Source organism: Aplidium turbinatum, chromosome 5 (genome assembly GCF_918807975.1).
Source record: "Aplidium turbinatum chromosome 5, kaAplTurb1.1, whole genome shotgun sequence".
Lineage (NCBI taxonomy): Eukaryota > Metazoa > Chordata > Ascidiacea > Aplousobranchia > Polyclinidae > Aplidium > Aplidium turbinatum.
Genome location: NC_137476.1, coordinates 4,964,670 through 4,985,358, shown reverse-complemented (window position 1 = coordinate 4,985,358; position 20,689 = coordinate 4,964,670). Strand labels below are relative to the sequence as shown.

Here is a 20,689-nt window from a genome sequence, read left to right as displayed (position 1 = left end):
CTGGTTTACTCAGACAAAACTAGAAGCACAAATAGTAGAGGCGTAAAAAACATTCAACACTGATTAATATGACGTGTAACAAAAGCACAAGAAGACTTCACAGCCAAGATTCCAGTTCACCGAATGCCATCGCAATTCAAATAACTAAAACTATGACGTCGAAACAAGTTTTCATCAAAATATATGACGTGTATTGTTGCCACGCAACAGTAAAGCGTCTTGACATTGCTGACAAAGCTTTCCAAAAAAACGATTGAAAATTGTAAGTCAAAATCACAGGAAAACCTAAACGTTGAAAGATTCAAACGACGTTTTTGTTTTTAAAGTTTACAAACTGAGAATTCTTCGTGTCTGAAGTAGACACAATGAAGCAATACAGCAACAGTGGCAAAATAAAGCGTACAATGTCATTTCATAAAACACGCGAGTATAGGCCTACTACACAGCTAAAGTTAGATTGATGAAATTGGGCTTATTGTAACAGCGGTGCGATTAGTGATAAAAGTATCAACACACTTTTTTGTACAACCCCGTGCTCTAGGGAGAGCTCATACATCACATAATATTAGATATCTAAGTAAACAAAATATTTGTAGGCCTAGCGGTAAAGTATTATAATTATATGATCATGGCGAAGAAAGCGCTCGTTTCGAATGCACGCTTTTGGCGACAAGTGAGCTGTGCTCTAGACGAAACCAACACCAGTTCACTTTAGTTGACATGATGGTAAAGTGGAATTTTACGCAATAAGCGATGCCAACACGGCTACTGGCCAGTAAAACCTCTCTGATTACGGAGTGAAGTCGACAATTAAAAGGACTCAATTTTATAACTACAGTACAATTATGGATTCAAGAATTTCCAGTGCAACTCAGTACGCGACCAATAGCTTAAAGCAAACGTTTAAAGCAGGGATAAAGTTTTGTTGTGAAAATGACACTACGCCCAAACAAATGAAATTCTGTTATAGCTCGGTAAAATTATTCTTTTTACATTGATTCAACATCTGCAAACGTTCCAGAAAAATTTTAAGCTGACTTAATCTGTAACAATAGACACCTAAAAACCACCAGGACCAGAATTGATGGGTAAAAGCTTCAATGCATGATGTCAATGTAATTGGAGCGAATTTATAAACAGTTATGTGGAATCTGACGAAACCTTAGGTTAACTTTCATGAAACACAATTTGTAAAAAAAAATTATCAACTTGCATTTGATTAGAAAAGTTCTGCTCAGCCTGCTACTACAAATTTAACAACAAAAGTTCAGTCTGCTACCTGGGATAGGTGGATTCATTGCCATACTCTTCTAAAATAAAACAGGTTTGACCTATCGACGCAGAGCACAAGTTGGGCATCAAATCAAGAGGACGAGTGACGCATTTGGATTGGGCATAGCTTGGATTACCACAAGACAGTTTGCATGATCAAGTGCAGGAACAGAAAGTTAAGACCTTGGACAAAGACAGGTTAATGTTTAAGATTTCGAGCCGGTTTAGCCAATGACAAGCAAAATAAACGAACGACTGTAAGCGAGTAGAGATAGAAAATAGATTTCAAAACTGCAAAAGCGCAAAAGAAAACAAAAATGTCTACAAATAAACGGGAAAGGCACACACAGTAAAGATCGACATAATGTTTTTCTCTTCCTGGATGGTATAAATTTTCGCACAAGCACGAGCTCATGTTAAGCGTCCTTTAAACAAAACAAGACACAGTTGCAGAAAGTAAACTCACTATAACAGTTGGAATTAGCGAAATTTTGTATTTAAACAAAAGAAGAAATGTAACGTAAGAGATTAATAAAGTGAATGTCTTCTGAGACACCGAGACCTAACCCTGGCACGCCGTCAGCAAGAAACGGTTGACTTGATCACATCGAAAAACTTTTTTGAGAATTATTAAAATAAAGTTCAACCAGCCTCATGTTTAAAAAGAATTTATATTTCGCTACATAATAATGAGCATCTTCAGTTCTTATTCAATAAGAACTGAAGATCCTCATTATTATGTAGCGAAATATATATTCTTTTTAAACATGAGGCTGGTTGAACTTTATTTTAATAATTCTCAAAAAAGTAAGAGATTAAGATAGCAATTGTGTTGTAAATGTTAAAGTCTGTGCTGTTACTCGGTTTTATATGTCTACGGTACAACGTAGAAAACTTTCGAAGACAAGCTCCATCACTTTATGTTTCAAAAATGGTATAGGATAGAAGTTAAATCATTTTTAGTAGACCCCTTTCCAAATTATTCGATCTTCACTGCGTGTGGCCTCAGACAGAAAAATAACGTATTTTGCAGTCTGGGGCTCACCTTAAGCTGTTGTGAAGTGCTATAGAAGGTCACATATCCCATGGAACTTCTTCTTTTTGATGGCGTGATGGGTGGCTACTTCAAACACTTCTCTAACACCCTCCTTACTCTTAGCGGAACATTCCATATACTGGGCGGCTCCGATCACCTGTGCCACTCTCTGCCCTTGCTCTGTTGTCACCGGTTGCTGCTTGTTCAAGGAAAGTTCTTTACGAACAGATTCATCAAATCTACCAAGATACTAATGATTAAAAACAATGCTTATTATATTCACATGAATAATTACATGCAGATAAACATTAAAACGAAAAAAATGAGGAAAGAATGCATTTCAATTAAAAAGAATTTTGAAACTGCACAGCACTGTAAATGTACGCAGAATAAACAGTGTAATTGTAGAAATACAGCGGTACAGGCCTAGTGATTAGCTAAAACGCTTTTTGAAATTTAGCTGATAATCTAGTTTTTCGTTGATTATTCCGTGAAATGTAAACTTTGAACTTGTCAACTGTTAGGATAACAACTTCACATTGTATGTGTGTGATCTCGTGACACAAAGAAAGATGAACTGATACGCTTTCAGCCTGTATTTTGCGTAAATCGGTTTTCAGCTTGTCTGGTATCACACAGAGTCTAGAACAGGGGTTCTTAAACTTTTTGAGCCGCGCCCCCCTTTGACGTGCCATCCAAACTTGCGCCCCACCAAACTACAAAATTAGCAAACATTAAAGTGTAATGACTACAGGAATTTATATTTAGCTTTCATCAATGTGAGGGATGTATTGTTTTTCGGAAACCAAAAGTTTAATTCGAGGCTTTGTAGCTCATAATGCACACTTCAGATCGGCTTCACAATCAATAAGTTTGCTTCGATGTTTTGTTTTTATGTTCAAAATTGTAGAAAGGCCACTTTCGCACTGATAATTGGACGAAAACGGAAGAAGTGTGCGCATCGCCACGCTACCCACTCCCTTGTATATGTGCAAATGTTTAACCCAAAAATCAGTTAGTGGCATTGCTTCATAATCGTCTTTTGCAGTGGAGTTACACTTTATTTCCAAGAATTCCTCTTGCAAACCGTCGGGAAGAATGTCCTCGTTAGCACGAAAGGGATTTCTTGTCATCTTCCATTCTGGAAGGTCGGTGTCACCCAAGTCTGGGAAATAGCGTTCGAATTCTTTTTTCAAAAGCTCACCTTCCAGTTCAAGTTGCTTTTTGTCAAGTGCAGTATCTAGGTTGGGAAATGAAGCTGCATTTCCTATTTGTATTCGGCGGTGCCACAACCCCAGCTTTGCCACAAATGCTCGAATGGAATCATAGCTATTAATCCGGTTAGTATTTCTGCCCTGCAAGAGCAGATTTAAGTTATTGAGGGCCTCGAAAATGTCCACGAGGTATGCCAACTCCAGCTAAAACTTCTCTCATGAAAATGGCAGAAGGAGATCTTGCTTCCCATGAGCTTCCAAAAATAGCATCAGTTCATCTCTCATTTCATACACGCGGGCTAACTGATTACCTTTCGATAACCAACGAACAGATGTATGGAAGAGGAGAGTCTTATGGTTCGAATCCATATCCTTGCACAGCTTGGTAAACAGTCTCGTATTGACGGCACTGGTTTTGACGAAGTTGACGGCTCGTATGATTACTGTAAGCTTATCTTTCATTGCAGCTGATAGAGTCCTGGAGGCCAGAGCCTCACGGTGAATCACGCAGTGAGATCCAATGGCATTGGAACTTTTTTGCTTTATCCTGGCAATAAATCCACTTAGTCACACGCGTTTAGTCACATAGTTTGACATCGCTCACGCCCCCCTTGTGAACCTTTCGCGCCCCCCAAGGGGGGCGCGCCCCCCAGTTAAAGAACCGCTGGTCTAGAAGGAAGCTCAGATGTCCAATTAGCAACATATTGTGTTATTTGTATATTTTATGATTTTTTTTCTTTTATACCATTTTTTTAATGGTATATATATCGCTAAAAGACTTGTCTAATGTGCATACGTTTCACCTACCAATGCCATCCCTGCAATTTCTCTAAATAAATAGAAGCAGCACCGAAATATAATTCTTAAGAAAGTACGAACCAAAACGTCAGCTTCAAACCGATTGCGTCTAATCGAGCTATTCCGTTTGTAAAATGCAAGTTAAAAGATGCTGTGGATTTGACAGTTTATTGTTTAATGTTTAACTACCTTAAATCTTTTTTATTTCCGACAAGGACCACAGGCACATTTGGGCAGAAACGTCTCACTTCTGGCATATATTTCTCAGTAATGTTTTCTAAAGAATCTGGTGAATCAATGGAGAAACAGACTAGAACAACATCAGTGTCAGGATAGGACAATGGCCGGATTCGATCATACTCCTCAGATCGGCCAGCTGTGTCCCACAATGACAATTCCACCTAAGTAATGTGAAAATGAGAATTTACAATTTTAAAGTTAAAAAATTATCTATTCTGCGAGCTTCAAATGCAATTCAAAACACCTGCAAGGTGTTCATGGTCAAAATGGTTATCATTTTGTAGTCAGTGGAAGAAAGCAAAAAAAATAATTTTATAAACAAATGTCTGGTGCAGAGTCTCTTATCCTGTATTTAATTTTAAAGTATTTACAAATACTGAAATAAAATTATTCATTTCCAAAGAATTTAAAACAAAGTGATGAGGGGATATTAGTTGAGAACAAGCACAGCTTTTATATAAAAAAAAAAAAAACAATTAGAACAGGACCAGAAAATATACTTTAAAATTAATAAACAGTTGAAGTCATTAAAAAATGGTAAGAAAATTTTTTAAAAGGACTTTTGATTAAAAAAACTTTAATTCATGGATTTAAAACTTGTCGCTTCCTGGAGACAACAAGACTATAATATTATAAGCATAAACATGGTACACTTGTCTGATGTGACTAAATTACCTTATCATAAGGTATTGCAAAAAAACAATTTGCAATATACTTTAACAATATACATATAGTTAAATTTATTTTACACTAGAAAAGGGAACCGTGTTTTAAATTAGCTACCTTGTGAACAGTGTCATTCTATTTTTGGAGCTGGTGTACAAGTTTCGGCCCTAATCAAAAATTCCGTGACGTCATGAATTGGAATCGATCAAATAGATAGGATGAAAAAATATAGAGTGAAGTAGCTGTTTTTCTTGTTGACTACTTTACTTTTGCTTAATTATTTTAACCTCAAGTTCTCAACCCTCACCAAACTCTTGTTGCTCAACGCAATAAACAGTTTACCAGTCTCTTTTTTTAATCATAAATCAATTTCGCTATCACAGTATCCTCAGTATGATCAATTGATCATGTTAAAAAGAGCAAAAACGATAATACAATTTTTCTAAGGTTTTAAGTTTTGGTATTGTGGCGCATCATGAGAAGCACATGATGAGAAGCATGACCAACAAAAGGTTACTTGATCACACAAAAATAGAAGATCTTCTAACTATGACAAAACTACATCCAATTGCAGCAATAATAAAATCAAAAGTTTTAAAACTGTTTGGCCACACTAAAAGATCACAATTCGGAATCAGCAAAGTTTGCACAGAAGGCAAAGTAGAAGGAAAAAGAAAACGTGGCAGACAACCAAAACGATGGCAAGACAACATTCAATCATGGACCGGACTCCACTTGACGTCACTGGGCGAGTTGGCTCAAAATCGCCACTCTTGGAAGCAAATAAGCCATGTTGATGCGCAATCTGCCGCAGGCGGAGATAACGACTGATGATGATTGTGGCGCAACAATTGCATGTTGCGCCACCATTGAAACAATTAAACAAATCATATATTCGATTACTACGTAATTACCAGTGACGATCGGTGAGGGAAAGCAAGGAAAGCAGTGCTTACCTGAGCGAAAACTATGCAAAATATAATGACTGAATTCTAGGTTTAACTTCTTATTATTTTTATCACGTATATTTTAACTTGAAAATTACTGTATTCGTGACTAGAATTACTCGTAACGCTTGTGAGTAGTCTAAGTCCTCACCAAACCGCATGTCTTGCCTATAAATGCCAATTAACGCAAACGCTCCTGTCAAAAACAACCACTGAGGCTCCAGGGAAGCAACTATCAAAGTTGCTTTCTCCAGGTTTAAAAATGTCAAAAACGCCTTCGTTTTATCCAATCCTAACTTGTTTTGCAAAACGTCACCAGCTGCTTAGCCAATCAGATGTGTTATGGTTAGAGTTGCTTTCCCAGTGATGTCAATGCGTACATTCGCTAGACTAACTCGTCAGAATGGTCTCTCGTCACGGTACAAAGCACAGCATCATCAAGGCGAAAAGATTGTTGCTGTTTTTTGATGTCTCCTCGCCATGTACTTTAGCCTACTAGCTTTCATAGTCATGCCTTTGCCCTTTTTACAGCGTTGATATAACGTTACTTCGCCAATGAACGTTCAGGTGCGGATGCAATATTTAGTTCGTTAAGCTTCTATACGCAAGAGGCAAACTTATCCAGCTTTTTGTACAAATTGCTTGCGGTTGTAATGTTTAGGCTTAAGTGTTAGTTTTTGTAGTGTAGGCCTAACTGAATATCTGAGAATGAACATTCATGACGAATTAAATATTTAGACAACTATTATTCCATGTCTAACACTGGATTTTGGTCCTGCAACGTTAAAATTAAGATTGTTCATGACTTCTAAACATTAAATGGATGTATGATAACGACATAGGCGAAGCACAATTTGACAGATTTTTATTTTTGATTTGTTTTGGAAATGCTCTCAGAGCGCACCAAATTGGAAATGTTTTCCAAAAATTTCTGCGGGAGCCCCCCCAGACCCCCGCTGGAAGTGTTGCCTTCGGCAACACGCCTTCCGGCTTCGCCCGACGGTTACGCCCTTCTTGCCTACTACCTTGCTGCAGAATATTTCCCTTTCCCAACGGTTTAAGCCACCGAACGTCACTGGTAATTACTAATGAAGGGGCGTGACATGTAAAATTAAATAGAATAAAAAACAAACGAGTCTATAACTAATCAATAAAATTCAAAATTAATGGCTGTCTATGCACAGAGACATTTTCGAGATTTAGCTGAAAAACAAGAGCAATTTCGTAAAGTGTGCAGCACGCAAATGTGCTGCAGTAGGCCTACAAGTGGTTTTCACTTAGGCTATATTTAGGCAAAACAAAATTTTTGAATGTTTATTGTGTATTTTGGCATCTATCAATTGATACCAAATTCTTCTCTGTGGTCAAATTTGGTTGGGTCTGGTTTCTCCACAAATGTGACATCATAACAGTAAACGTGACTTCAAAACAGTAAGGTAAATGAAGTTTTTTTATTCAAGTATAAGTATGCATTTTTGGGTGATATTGTACTCAGTGCCGTTTTGTCTGAGAAGTTGCCGCAGTTACCTGAATTCCAAATGGAGCGAGGGTTGTTCCAATGTGGAGTAAATGAATTTTTTGTTTGGCCAATATACTGCTCTTTGCAAATAGCCATGTAAATTCTAAAGTTCTTACAAGTCAAATTCTGTTTAAGGCAGGGGTGGGGAACCTGCGGCCCGCGGGCCGAATGTGGCCCGCGTGACTGTTCCATGTGGCCCGCGTCAAAATTTCTTTACCCAAAATATATTGAAACTACAGCTCAAAAAAGAGTAGGCTCTGCATTCTCTGTATATTACGAATGGCCTTCTACTAGTTGATCCATCATAGAAGGCTATTTGTATCAACAATGTGTACGTCACAATGTGACCAGTTATTGTTAATCGGTCAGTTATGTTATTCGTGAAAAGTGTTTTGTAGAGTAGCCTACTTCTCAAATCAGCAAAATTTTACGCTGTATACTGGCTTCTGGAAAGAAAAGATAGATTGATGATGAAAGCAGAATGTTTCAGAACATGTTCCTAGTAACTTCCAACATGAAATAGTAGAGCTCCAGAGTGACGCTACGTGAAAGCGATGTACAAAATCATTCCACTGTTCAACTTTTATCAACGCTGCATAAATGCTGATGATTTTCCAGTGATGCGGAAACATGCTTTGAAATATGTGTCTCTGTTTGGAAGCACCTACCGTTGCGAGCAATTTTTTTCCAAATTGAATCTAACAAAAATCGGTTTCGCTCCAGACTGACTGATAAAGACGTGGAGATGCAGTTAAGAGTTGCAAGTTGCAACATCTTCCGTGTCAGCAGACATCACACGCCTCACCAAAATAAAAACTTTCAGCCATCCCACTAGCTGTGAAAGTGAAATAAATCACTTCGCTGCATTTTTTATCTGTAAATAAAATTTCGAAATTTTTAGTGGCCCGCCTGTGTTATTTCTCATTTTATGTGGCCCGCAATACTAAAAAGGTTCCCCACCCCTGGTTTAAGGTGAAAACGTTTTCTTGATTGTGATGTAAGGCTGTGTGTGTCACTGACCATACAAGCAAAGTTTTTTCTACCACCACACAACGCACAATTTCCTCACATGTTTGAAGATCCAATGTTTTTGATTTGAAAAAGCCAAATCTTTGTAAGTCGTAACTTGCACCGGAAAAGAAAACCAACACAGACGAAAGAGAATCAATTGGGCTTCCTCTTTTACAAGCATTTTGACCCTTACCGATAAAGCATAAATATTAAAATGTTCTGCCAGTATTGTCTTCAAAAGACCACCAACACCAACTATTGCATCTTATGTCACCACTTACAAGGATTGGAGCAGTACTACCCCGGAAGGAATGGGTGAAGCTCAATCGCCTGCGGACTGGAGTGGGCCGTTTCAGCAGCAACATGTTCCAGTGGGCCTCGCCGATTCACCATCTTGTGCGTGTGGCTCAGATTTTCAAACTGCACACCACATTATCTATCAATGTCCTGTATACCGACCACAAGACAGACATGTGGACCTAACAACGCTCGATGAATACACAATCCATTGGCTGCTGCCCCTGGATGTAACAACGTGATTTGGGACGGCTTCAAACGCAAGAAGAAGACTTACAAGGATTAGGCTTAATGATATGAGGCAGCTAACCGCTTCAAGTGGACAGCTTAGTGGGTTGATTCACAAAAACAGAAAATTTTTATTAGTCAATCTAACACTGAAGGTAAGGGTTGGAAAATAGTGAAGTAAAGGGAATATATTCATCAAGAGCTTTCGCTTGGTTGAATGCTGTACACTGTTCACTTCACCCTATATGTGTTGGTCGACTTCAAACTTTGACATGTATTCACGTTATAGTATTTATGACCAAGGCGGAGTCTTGTACACCAGCTCTCGATTTTTAATATTAATGATGATAAATAAATAACAGATGGTAAAAAAGTAAGCTAACTGAAGTGATTCAACAAAAAATCAAATAATACCCATATAGCCTATTCACTAAAACTGCCAAAAAGATATTAGTCATAGGATAACTGACATGACCTACATTGAAACCAACAAACTCATTTCAGTAAAGTAGGCTTTAATAAACTTAAAACGTGAATATCCTGCAATTGAAAACTAGCTTTAAAGAATGTTAACAGAAAGTATTAAATGACAAACTAAAACAAGACTCTACTTAAACTGCCGATTGCACTGCTACACTGTTAACTGAAAACTAGAGAATGAACCAACACGAAAGAAACCAAGAGAAGCGAAGTCAGGCAATCGGCAAACCCACACTGCGCTGTTGGCAAGAGAGATGTGGTGCGTGACGACACGCGCTACACCACATTCTCCCACGCCAAATTAATTTCGAAAAGGACCAGACAAGATGTTGACTCAGAAGCCATATCTTTCTGGTGACTTTCGATTTCTAGTAGAACGTCTCAAGATAGGTGTACTGTTGTCGGTAAACCCTTCATTAGTTGATGTGATCGGGTTTGTAATATCACAAGTAGGCCTACTGTTTTCGCGAACGTCAGTAGTTAAATTCGAAGGAGCGTCTGTTAACGGCGTGTTATAATCGTTTGTTAGTATGTTATGGATTTCAGGTTCTTCCGGCACATTTAAGGTAAGATCCGTCGTTGTAGAAAGGCGTTCTTCTGCATCAACCTCAGTTTGAGGAGAGGGTGCCAAATCCGAAGTCGAAACAGTCGCCTCTCTTCCGCTTTGATATCGTACACGAGCATAAGTAGGATTCGCATTGAGTAATATTACTGGATCACAGACAGGTTCACCTTTATTACGCACAAAGCGTCGCAATAAAACTGTTTTACCGGAGTCCAAAAGCCACGAAGGCATTGCCATGCCATACATGGCTCGTCGTGCAAATGAGAATAACCTCTCGTGGGGTGTTTGATTAATCGCGACACATAGCAATGACCTAATAGAATGCAAAGCCTGTGGAAGGACTTTCTTCCAATCGTCCTCCAGAACATGGTGCGTTCTCAAAAGAAGTTTTATTGTTTTCCATACCGTTTGGTTTGTCCTTTCGCACTGTCCATTTCCTTGAGGATGGTAAGGTGATGAGCAACTAGTAGCTATTCCACGCGTAGAAAGAAAATCTTTGATCTCTCGGCTAGTGAAAGCAGTTCCCCGATCGCTGTGGATGTAAGCAGGGAAACCAAACAGGCAAAATAAGTTAGTTAAACAATCAATGACGGACTCGGAAGACATTTATTTGCATGGAAACACAAATGGGTAGCGACTATATTCATCTACAATCACTAACAAATAGGGCTTCAAACCTTTAACAGGACCCTTGAAATCAACAGATAGTCGTTCCCATGGGTGCGTAGCTTTGATAAGAGTTCCTCTTGGTGGTTTGTAAAAACGTGGTTTGAGTTCAGCACAAGTTTGGCATTGGTTGCAAATTGCTTTAGTCTCTTCGCTGGTGTACGGCAAGTTGCGGGATCGAATAAAGTGATACAATCTAACATATCCTGGATGTCCAAGTGATTCATGTAAAGAAAGCAAGTCTTTGCCAGGGCTCAGACTTGCAGACACCCTTGATAGTGCATCAGGGGCTATGTTTTCTTTTCCGGGCTTGTGACGGATTTCATAATGAAACTGGCTTAGCTCTAGACGCCACAACAAAATTTTGTTATTTTTGATCTTCCCACGGTTGCGTCTATCAAACATATACGAGATCGATTGCTGATCGGTGACAAGTGAAAAGGTGCGACCCTTTAAAAAATGGGCCCATTTTCGAACGGCTTCAATGATAGCTGTAGCTTCTTTTTCGATAGCCGGATACTTCTGTTCGCAGTTACTCAGGGTGCGGGACATAAAAGCGACAGGACGACCGCCTTGGGAGAGGATTGCGGCTATAGCGTAGTCAGAAGCGCCACTTTCGATGTCGAAATTTAGGTCATCACGAATAGTTCCCAGACTAGCAGCCGCCAATTCTTCCTTTAGTGTTTTAAAAGAATTCAAAGCATTTTCGTCCAAAGGTATAACAGCCTTTAAAAGTGGACCAGCCTTCAATGAAAATCTTTCAATCCATTTCGCATAGTATGCAAACATACCACAAATTCTTTCAATTCTTTCAGAGTTTTTGGTGGAGGCATTTCCAACAGTGGTCGAAGTCGTTCAGCGTCTGGTTTCTTTTGGTTGTGCGAGATTTGGTAGCCAAGTAAATTGATTGTAGATTGTCTAATGTTCGATTTGTCTTTATTAAAAGTAAATCCACTCTTCTCTGCAGCATCAAGCAAGGCATTCAAGTTTTCATCATGTTCTTGTACAGTTTCCCCTGTAACGGTCAGATCATCTAAATAGGCGTAAACTTTCTTCAGATTGTATCTTTTGATGAAGTTATCCATAACTCTCTGAAAGGCAGCAACTCCATTTGTTACACCAAAAGGTAGTCTTTTGTATTGATACAAATGGCCGAGAGCTTCGAATGCTGTAAATGGTCTTTCTTCTTGCAAGAGGGAAACTTGGTGGTAAGCGGACCGCAGATCAAGAGAGCTGTAGATTTTATCTTTTGCAACCTTGTTGACAATGTCTTCAATTCGCGGAAGGGGATACGCGTCCAAAAGTGTAAAACGGTTCACGGTCTGTGAATAATCGATCACAAGGCGGCATTTATGTTGATTCCGGACAACAAGCACCTGCGATCTCCACGGAGATCTTGAAGGTTCAATTATGTCTTCGGCTAATAGTCTTTCCACCTACTTTTCAATATATGCGACGTCATCTTTTGAATAAGAACGGGAAGGGGCTGCAACAGGTTTATAATTAGGTTGCATGTATTGGAAAAGACTTGGTGGATCCACGCGAGCTGAGGTAAGTGCTACGAGCTTCGGTGTTGCTGCGGAAATTACAAGCGGTTTTTCGGGGCCACAAAACTGAAAGGTGACTTTCTCGTGTTTTTGAAAGAAATTTTGGCCTAAAATCACATCAGCACAAGAGTTTGGAATGACATCGAAACAAATCTTTGAATACCTTCTATCGAGGAGTTCAAGATGCAAACAAGCGCAGCCATCGGTCTTGACCAAGTGATGGGTCGACGCCATGGTCACAGTGTGAGGTTGTTTCGTAAGGTTTATCTTCAGCTTGTTTACCAATTTTCTATCAATAAAGTTATCCGAGGCACCTGAATCCAGCAAGGCTTTAACTGGATGTCCATTGACCAAAGCGTCCACCACTGTGCGATGCAGGCAGTTAGGAGCTCCAGCAAAATATAACGGGCCTCTGTGCCTGGAAAGCGTTGACAAGTAATTAAGAAAATCCGCGTTAGCAACTGGGTTTTCTGCAGCAAAAGCCAAAGATACTGATGAACTTTTACTGCGACAGACCTTGGAAAAATGCCCTAGTTTTCCACAATTGTAGCATTTCTGTTTGTGTGCTGGACAGGACCAACGGTCATGGAGTGGTCCGTTACAAAAGTAACATGATTTTCTGGTTTGTACCTTGGACTTGGAAGTGGCAGCAGAAACGTCGTGATCCTTGTGCTCTGGACGCATGTTGTTACCTTCTCGCGCATAATTTGTCGTTGAGGCTATCGAAGTGTCTGCAGCTCTCCCCATGACAAGATTGTTGTTGTGCTCTTTCTATACTGTCGCTCAGTTCCGAAGCACGTTGAAGGTCTATGTTATTCTCTTCCAAAAGACGTTGGCGGATGACAGGAGACTGTAAGCCATTTATGAAAGAATCGCGAATAAGCTGCTCTTTAAACGTTTGGGCAGAAACGTCGTCAAAAGTACAGTCCTTAGAGAGTAGTTTCAGCGCTCTAAGGTATTTCAAGACCGTTTCTCCACTGGCTTGCTTTCGGCTGATTAGTAAATGCCTGGCGTAGACATTGTTCTTCTTCTTTACGTATGTTCTCTTGAGAGTATCTACAATTGCATCATAGTCGTCAACTTCCTCGACATAGAGGTATACCTCTGGGGACAAGAAGCTACGTATTATTCTAGTTTTGTTGATATTAGGAGTTCCTTCCTGGCGAACCTCTTCAAGTGTAGCGATGTAGTCAGTGACAGTCTGAAACCAGAACTTGAAAATGGTAGGGGCGTCAGCGGAGTTAGGATCAACTGAAAGGTCTTTAGGACGAGGAATATGTCTGTCCATCTTTCTGATTCTTGCTTAAATAAGTTTATTAAATTGACATGACCTACATTGAAACCAACAAACTCATTTCAGTAAAGTAGGCTTTAATAAACTTAAAACGTGAATATCCTGCAATTGAAAACTAGCTTTAAAGAATGTTAACAGAAAGTATTAAATGACAAACTAAAACAAGACTCTACTTAAACTGCCGATTGCACTGCTACACTGTTAACTGAAAACTAGAGAATGAACCAACACGAAAGAAACCAAGAGAAGCGAAGTCAGGCAATCGGCAAACCCACACTGCGCTGTTGGCAAGAGAGATGTGGTGCGTGACGACACGCGCTACACCACAATTCATTTCAACAAACTTTTACTTTTCTGCACAGATTGTAACAATACATATGCACTTATGAAGTGTACTCACATTTCGCAATGGCCTGTTTCGGCGAATCCAATTCGGAGAATCCGATTCAGAGAAGCCGATTCGAAGAAATCCCATTTCGGAGAAAACCGATTCAGAGAATTTGTTGTAGGGATTATTTCAGTGGGCGGGGTTTCTGTTTATCTTTCCATACCCATGCAAAAGGTTTGTAACACTGCATGGTTTGTATGACTTGCAGCACTGGTCAACAAGAAATTTTTACAAGACAAAATATAGCCTATAGGCTAACAATCATTTCCAAGTAATTCTGGTGTCCAAGTAAGTAATTCAATACTAATACGTAGCCAGTGCTTTGTTTGGTCAAATTAGTATTGTTTTTGGAAGCTTAAACTGTAGCCTATATTTATGGTAGCTTTCAAGTTGCTGTATTTTTGTTATTAGCATAGCTGGCAAGAGCGACTGCAACAAGTAGCCTATGAGTGCTAGACCAAGTATATATGTGGCTGCATTTTATTATTATTATATTTAAGTGTAAGGATAGTTTATATTTAAGTATAAGTTTTTCGCTTCATATGTGGAGAGTAGGTAGGCCCAGGGCCGGATTAAGAGTACTGTAGGCCTAAGGCTGTTTACTAGAGAAGGGCCTATTTTTGCAAACCAAGCTACAAAAAGTAATATAAATACATACATGAGAAATTGAAACTATTTACTGTAAAATAACTTAAACATAACAGAAAAATGGCTAATGATGGCGCATAATTGGTTTTCGAAACAAACACAATTTTTATTGCCAAATTTGAAGCAGATGGAAAAGATTTTGGAAAGAAATAGATAGTAGGTACCTATGGTAATACTTTACCTAATGAAACTTTAAACCAGGGGTTTTCAACCTTTTTTCCACCGCGACCCCCTCAGAGCAATCAATGTAGTCTCGCGCACCCATAAAATACTCAACAAAAGTAAATTTGATTCAAAATTGAATCAAATTGGGTTCATGCCGACATCAAGTTATGTTTAGTTTTCCTGTTTCAACGTAAACTTCCGAAACGAAAAACGTTTTTTTGCGAAGTTATCACGGCTTTTATTACATTTCCTCCGATTATTATTTCCATTTTCTATCAAGCTTAGCTAGATAATAGGAGAAAAATAATGAGAGTAAATCTACGTTTTTGCACTTTCTCCGGTTGAATTTATTGCAATCTTTTATGGATTTATTTAAATCAATTTCAGTGAGATGGTTGGTGCTACATATTTTTAACTACAGTATTACGTTTGTCAATGCGTACACCTGTTGCTGAAAGAACTTTCAAACAAAATAGCCGACACTAATTTTTTTCAATGCCATTGAAAACGATACGAGAAATCTATATTTTGCATAGGATTCTACATAATTTCGCTTTTTTACCATAGCGTTGTTGCTGGTTAACTTTAGTCTGCACAAAACAACGTACCGTACAAAAACTTGATGAAAAATATCGAATGTTTTCCTATAGTTAAAGCCTTTCCAACGTCTGAAAGCTTAAAAACGATATAATAAGCTCAAGCAGGGGAATGGGCGATTGCAAACAAAACACAGTTTTTAATCTTTTCTGGCAAAAAAGAATTGAAAACAATGCACTGGAATTTCAAGCGTCTCGTGAATCTCCGAAAAACGGCTCGCGACCCCCAGGTTGAAAAACCCTGCTCTAAACTCAATTTCGGTAAAAGTGGCGCCTACGTGGTTTTAGAAATTGGCTCTTCATATGTAGCCTATTGACTCAACTCAGTCATTCGTTTTTAAGCAAAAACTGTACTGTACTGGTATTCTTCTTCTTCTCTCGTTTGACTTGTAGCAGCTTAGATTGGCAATGCCTCCTCGTGCAGCCAAGATACGGTAGTTGGGTCCAGTTGTCGAATACCAGTGATTCCACTTGGGGGTCGTAAGATGGAACATTCGTGGAGTATGTGTTGCATTGTTTGTTCTACCGCTCCGCAGACACATATCGGCGAATTATGCAACCCCCACCTAAACAGATTAGCTCCAGTACAGCCAACGTCACATCTGATCCTGTTCAATGTGACCCATGCCTTTCTTGAGAGGTCTGCTCCAGGAGGGATGGAGAGTGCTGGCATAACTGAAAACTGGGGAGGGATATGTGGCAGCTCGTTCCATTCTTGGGCCCATGTTTCCATGCAGCTGAAGTTCTTATCCACAAGTTGTATAGCGTATCGATGGAATGGGCGCCTTGATGATAGGCGTTGAGGTCTGACTGGTCCATTTGTTTGGGAGTGACTGTGGAGAAGGTGTTGAGGATCGAGTCTCGCATGTAGAGCCAGTTTGTAAGAGGCTTCTTCCCTACGGACATGAGCAGGAGCAATGCCAGCCAAAGTTGGCAGATAAGCAGTAGGTGTGGGGCGGAGACAGCCAGTGATGATGCGCAAGGTGTCGTTAATGCATACATCCATCTTTTTTGTGTGTCTGCTGCGGTTCCACACAGCTGAGGCATATTCGGCTGAGCTGTAGACCAAGGCTAGTGCACTTGTACGCAAGGTTGATGCTCGGGCTCCCCATCCTGTTCCTGCTAGGCTTCTCAAGAGGTTATTTCGCGAGGTAACCTTGGTATTGGATTTGTATCACTATCAGCCTTACAAAAATTGAGGGCCGAATTTTTCCAGGGCCTAAGGTTATAGCCTTATTAGCCTAATGGTTAATCCGGCCCTGGGTAGGCCTACACATTTACGTTCTGATTCTGTAAAGCTGTCTACAAGCGCTCTCCCGTGATTTTGGTAGACCTAATATCCGTCTTTTTGTCAAAAATGACTTTTTTGCATTTTTCTACGTTTAGCCTAAAGACTTCATGCATCTCCTGACAAAAAATTGTGCTCCAATGTAGTATGGTTTACGAGATAATTGGTGTGTAAAACCTAACATATTCCAATCTGTGCAAGAATAATTTTCTAAAATCTAACATATTCGTCTATCCAATCAAGTAACAGGAAATTGTCACGTGACCGGCAAAATTTCAGCAGAGTAGGCCAGGCTACTTCACATCTTACACAGGGTTGGGTCTATTGATTACAGATCGATATTCGATAGCGTTATTCTTTATTTTGTCACTATCGAATCCGTGTTTTCTTTTTCTTTTTCAAATAAGTATCGATTAGCTGCTATTCTTTACTTTTTTGTGCGTTGAATCCGATATTCGATATTCGGTACTTTTCTGTAAAGTTTACAAATAAACAACGTAAAATATCAACCGAATTCCACAATTTTATTAATGAGACTTTGAAATTCTATTGAAAGGAGGAGCGAATTTTTTTTTTGCGGGGAAACCCTGGTTGATCGCATTCAACTCGAACCCTGCGTTCAAAATAGAGATTAGCAGAACGTTCCAAGTCTATAAGAAACTTGTGGCTTTCATGGTGCAACACTGATGATGAATTACCGAAGGATTTGCACAAGCCCTTCATAATGTACAATACAACATTGCCTTCATCGGCACCTGTAGAAAGACTGTTTTCTTTGGGTAAGAGGGTGTTAAGCCCAACACGTACTCAACTCTCTGGTTCCAACTTTGAGAAAATGGCAATGCTTGCTTCAGCAGTTAGGCACATTACATGACTGCATTTAAAACTATGTTTTGTTACTCTTAGTCATTTGAGTGGGAAGAATTTTCACTTCTTTGGATTTTTTTCAATTTGTTACTGCCTTGAGCATTCAGAAAGAGTGGTGGAATAATTTTTTTTTTCAATATCGATTACTGCATTCTTTATTCTTTACTTTTTTTTCTAGTATCGAAATCGGTTAATTCTTTACTTTTTTTGGCACTATCGAATATCGAAATATTCTTTACTTTTTCACTATCGACTCCAATGTCTGATCTTACATCTCTAAGAGTTGCGTGAAGCGAATTTAAAAGCATTCGATACAGCAGATTGGGTTGAAATGTTGTTACGCACTAGGCTCCACTAGGTAAGCTTAATTATGCAGCTTAAAAATGTTCGTCCGAGCACACTAGCTTTTCATTAAATGCCGTATAATTGCCGAACAGTTTGACTTTTCGTAGCCTGCCGGTACTGGTGAACTGATGGCTTAGTTGACTTTGCGGTAGCCTACACTAAATAGCTTAGCTTGCATAAGTTTATTAAGATTTTAAAGCAGAGGCCTGAGAGTACGCTACCCAGTGTGTTTGGTCATTTCTAATCAACCAAACCAGATGCTGTGTAGCCAATGTAGTAGGGTAGCCTTAAATAAATGCATGGTAATTAAGTAGGCTACCAGCAACTGATTTTAAATAGGCGATAGCCTTTAACCTAGCAGGCTTCTCTGATATCAGCAAAGTTATCTACAGATTACAGTGACGAAATGATACACAGTTCTGGAAGAAATTCAAAGGCTTATTATGACTGTGATTTAAAACCAACATATCACAGCAAGTAGCAAAAATTTCCTTGAAAAATCAAGGAGGCATCAACATAACGACTTGGTTCAATTATACTGTATGTTCTATTATATCTACTACGAGCAAAGTAGGCTAATCCACAATTTGTTTATTTCAGGGTAGCCTACAGTACTTACACTAATAGTCAAAGTAAAAAATCTGCCAAGGCAATTTAGTAGCCAATAATCTTATATTAGGCTTTACTATTCAAAATCATGAAATTATAGGGTGGTCAAAGCCAACATTTAGTTTATATTAAGCTTTTCCATACAAAAGCATAACATTAATTAAACCAATAAGGTGGTTAAAGCCAACACCGAGCTTATATTAGCTTTTACCACACAAAGTATAACATTAAATAAGCCAATAAGGCGGATAAAGCCAACATCGAGATTATATTAGGTTTTACCATACAAACCTAATACATTTTTTATAACTAGTTATCTGGCAAAACCAAATATACGCCATATTTTAATAAACAAACAAAAACCTGGCTTAAATTTTATTTATAAAAATTTTGTTTGCTTGTCCGCTCCAGTCTTCCAAAAGGCAACTTCGAGTGTTTTACCTTGTTAATTTTACAGCTATAAACACAAAAAGTCGTTTATCTCGAAAACTTGAAAATGGCGAGTGTTTGGTTGTGACAAATCACTGGAGAGCTTGTCTGGGCTTATAAAGTTAATTTATTACATTTTAAGGAAGCGATTGCCAGATTCCCCACTGATATGTTGACTGTGATAAATGATTCATGCATAACAAGTATAGATGAGCAGTTTGGAATTGGATCTTTGCATGCACATCTTAAACCATTACTACTTCGCCAAGTTTTCTTTTGTTAGTTATGTCACTGTATTTTATTTCCACAACATCGTTTCTTCTGCATTACGACAAAGACAAATAAATATACACAGTGTATATACAACCGCAAAAAATGTATGTTTTATTGGGGAGGCCATAATCTGTTGTCGCAAACAAAACATCGACTTTATTTTGTGTTTGCTTCATTTCCTATGACAGAAATATATCGAATCGGATTTGATGTGGGCTTAACTAGGCTACTCTAGCAGGCCTCTAAGCTCGTTTATTTTGCGTTCACTCAGAGAATAACAACACAAACAAAGACCTGAAACATATTTGCAGTTGTATTTAAATGCACTGCGTCCCAAGTTTTTATAGGTCGACAGCGACGCTCATATAGTTATACTTTGTCTTGTTGGTGAAAAAATATTGCGAATGGGAGTGAAGAGAAAAACATTTTGAATATATACTCACGGAATGCAGAAATGTTGGCTTGTAGAAGCAAGCCTAACATGGCCTCCCGGCACGGTAGTTTCGAAGGCCATTTAACGTTTGATAACTGTACAATTTTTTCTGGCTGAGACTTTAGTTAAGACTTTTTCGCTGATACTTTACTTACTTATGTACTGTTTGACCAGTGCTTTGTTTCGGCCGAGAGTTTATTTAATTAACCTCTATTGTTAATTATGAAAGGCCGTTTGATAACTTTTCTTTCTTCTTTATATATATAGTTGAGAGTTTTTCGCTGACATTTTACTTGGTTAACCTCTATTATAAGCTAATTTAAATAAACAGATGCCACTGAGAAATATTAGCATTCTTTGAATAAGGTTTCTCTGAACTGGGAATTCTCCGAAATGGATTCTTCAAACAGTAGCAGATCATTCCCATATACATGCAGTGGTATAAATTATTATCACACCAGCAAATGCAACAGACATCAGGAAGTAGTGAAGGACTAGACAAGGATCAAGCCAATCACAAATCCTTACCTGTTTTCCATCTACTTCAATTTCAGGAACATGGTCTCCAAAGACAGTGGGTACATAAACAACGGGAAATTCATCTTTACATAAAACTATCAGCAAACAGGTTTTTCCACAGGCTCCATCTCCAACAATGACTATTTTCTTTCGTTTTGTCGACATTTCTGATGCAAATTAATCTTTCAAATAAAATTGATTAGTTTTGCCTTTGCTTCTATACAAAAGTATACACATAATCTGGTAGGCCTACATGCAATACAACTAAGTTAATGGTTAATATCCAACATATCAACTAAAAGTTGAAATTCATAGCCTAGTCTATTATCATAAGTATCATCATCATCAT

At 38.7% G+C, this 20,689-nt stretch overlaps 2 protein-coding genes across 2 annotated transcripts; both read right to left on the bottom strand.

Annotated features, from left to right (window-relative positions):
* Positions 1-1,065: 1,065 nt before the first annotated feature.
* LOC145770064 (ras-like GTP-binding protein RHO) lies at positions 1,066-20,505 on the bottom strand. Its single transcript, XM_082581653.1, has 4 exons — positions 20,350-20,505; positions 4,510-4,721; positions 2,318-2,547; positions 1,066-1,455 (listed from the first exon to the last, which is right to left on the bottom strand). The coding sequence occupies exons 1-3, from the start codon at positions 20,503-20,505 to the stop codon at positions 2,337-2,339; spliced, it is 579 nt and encodes a 192-aa protein (XP_082437779.1). The 3' UTR covers positions 1,066-1,455; positions 2,318-2,336.
* Positions 10,043-10,879, bottom strand: LOC145770093 (uncharacterized). Its single transcript, XM_082581683.1, has one exon. It carries the CDS (start codon positions 10,877-10,879, stop codon positions 10,043-10,045), a length of 837 nt encoding a protein of 278 aa, XP_082437809.1.
* Positions 20,506-20,689: the final 184 nt, after the last annotated feature.

Excerpts from the sequence above, each read along its gene's own strand:
- LOC145770093 (XM_082581683.1), bottom strand. The coding sequence starts at position 10,879 with ATGTCTTCCGAGTCCGTCATTGATTGTTTAACTAACTTATTTTGCCTG.
- LOC145770064 (XM_082581653.1), bottom strand. The coding sequence starts at position 20,505 with ATGTCGACAAAACGAAAGAAAATAGTCATTGTTGGAGATGGAGCCTGT. Across the intron at positions 4,722-20,349 it reads TTGAAGTAGATGGAAAACAG|GTGGAATTGTCATTGTGGGA; the intron begins GTAAGGATTTGT and ends CACATTACTTAG. Across the intron at positions 2,548-4,509 it reads GGAAATAAAAAAGATTTAAG|ATTTGATGAATCTGTTCGTA; the intron begins GTAGTTAAACAT and ends GTATCTTGGTAG.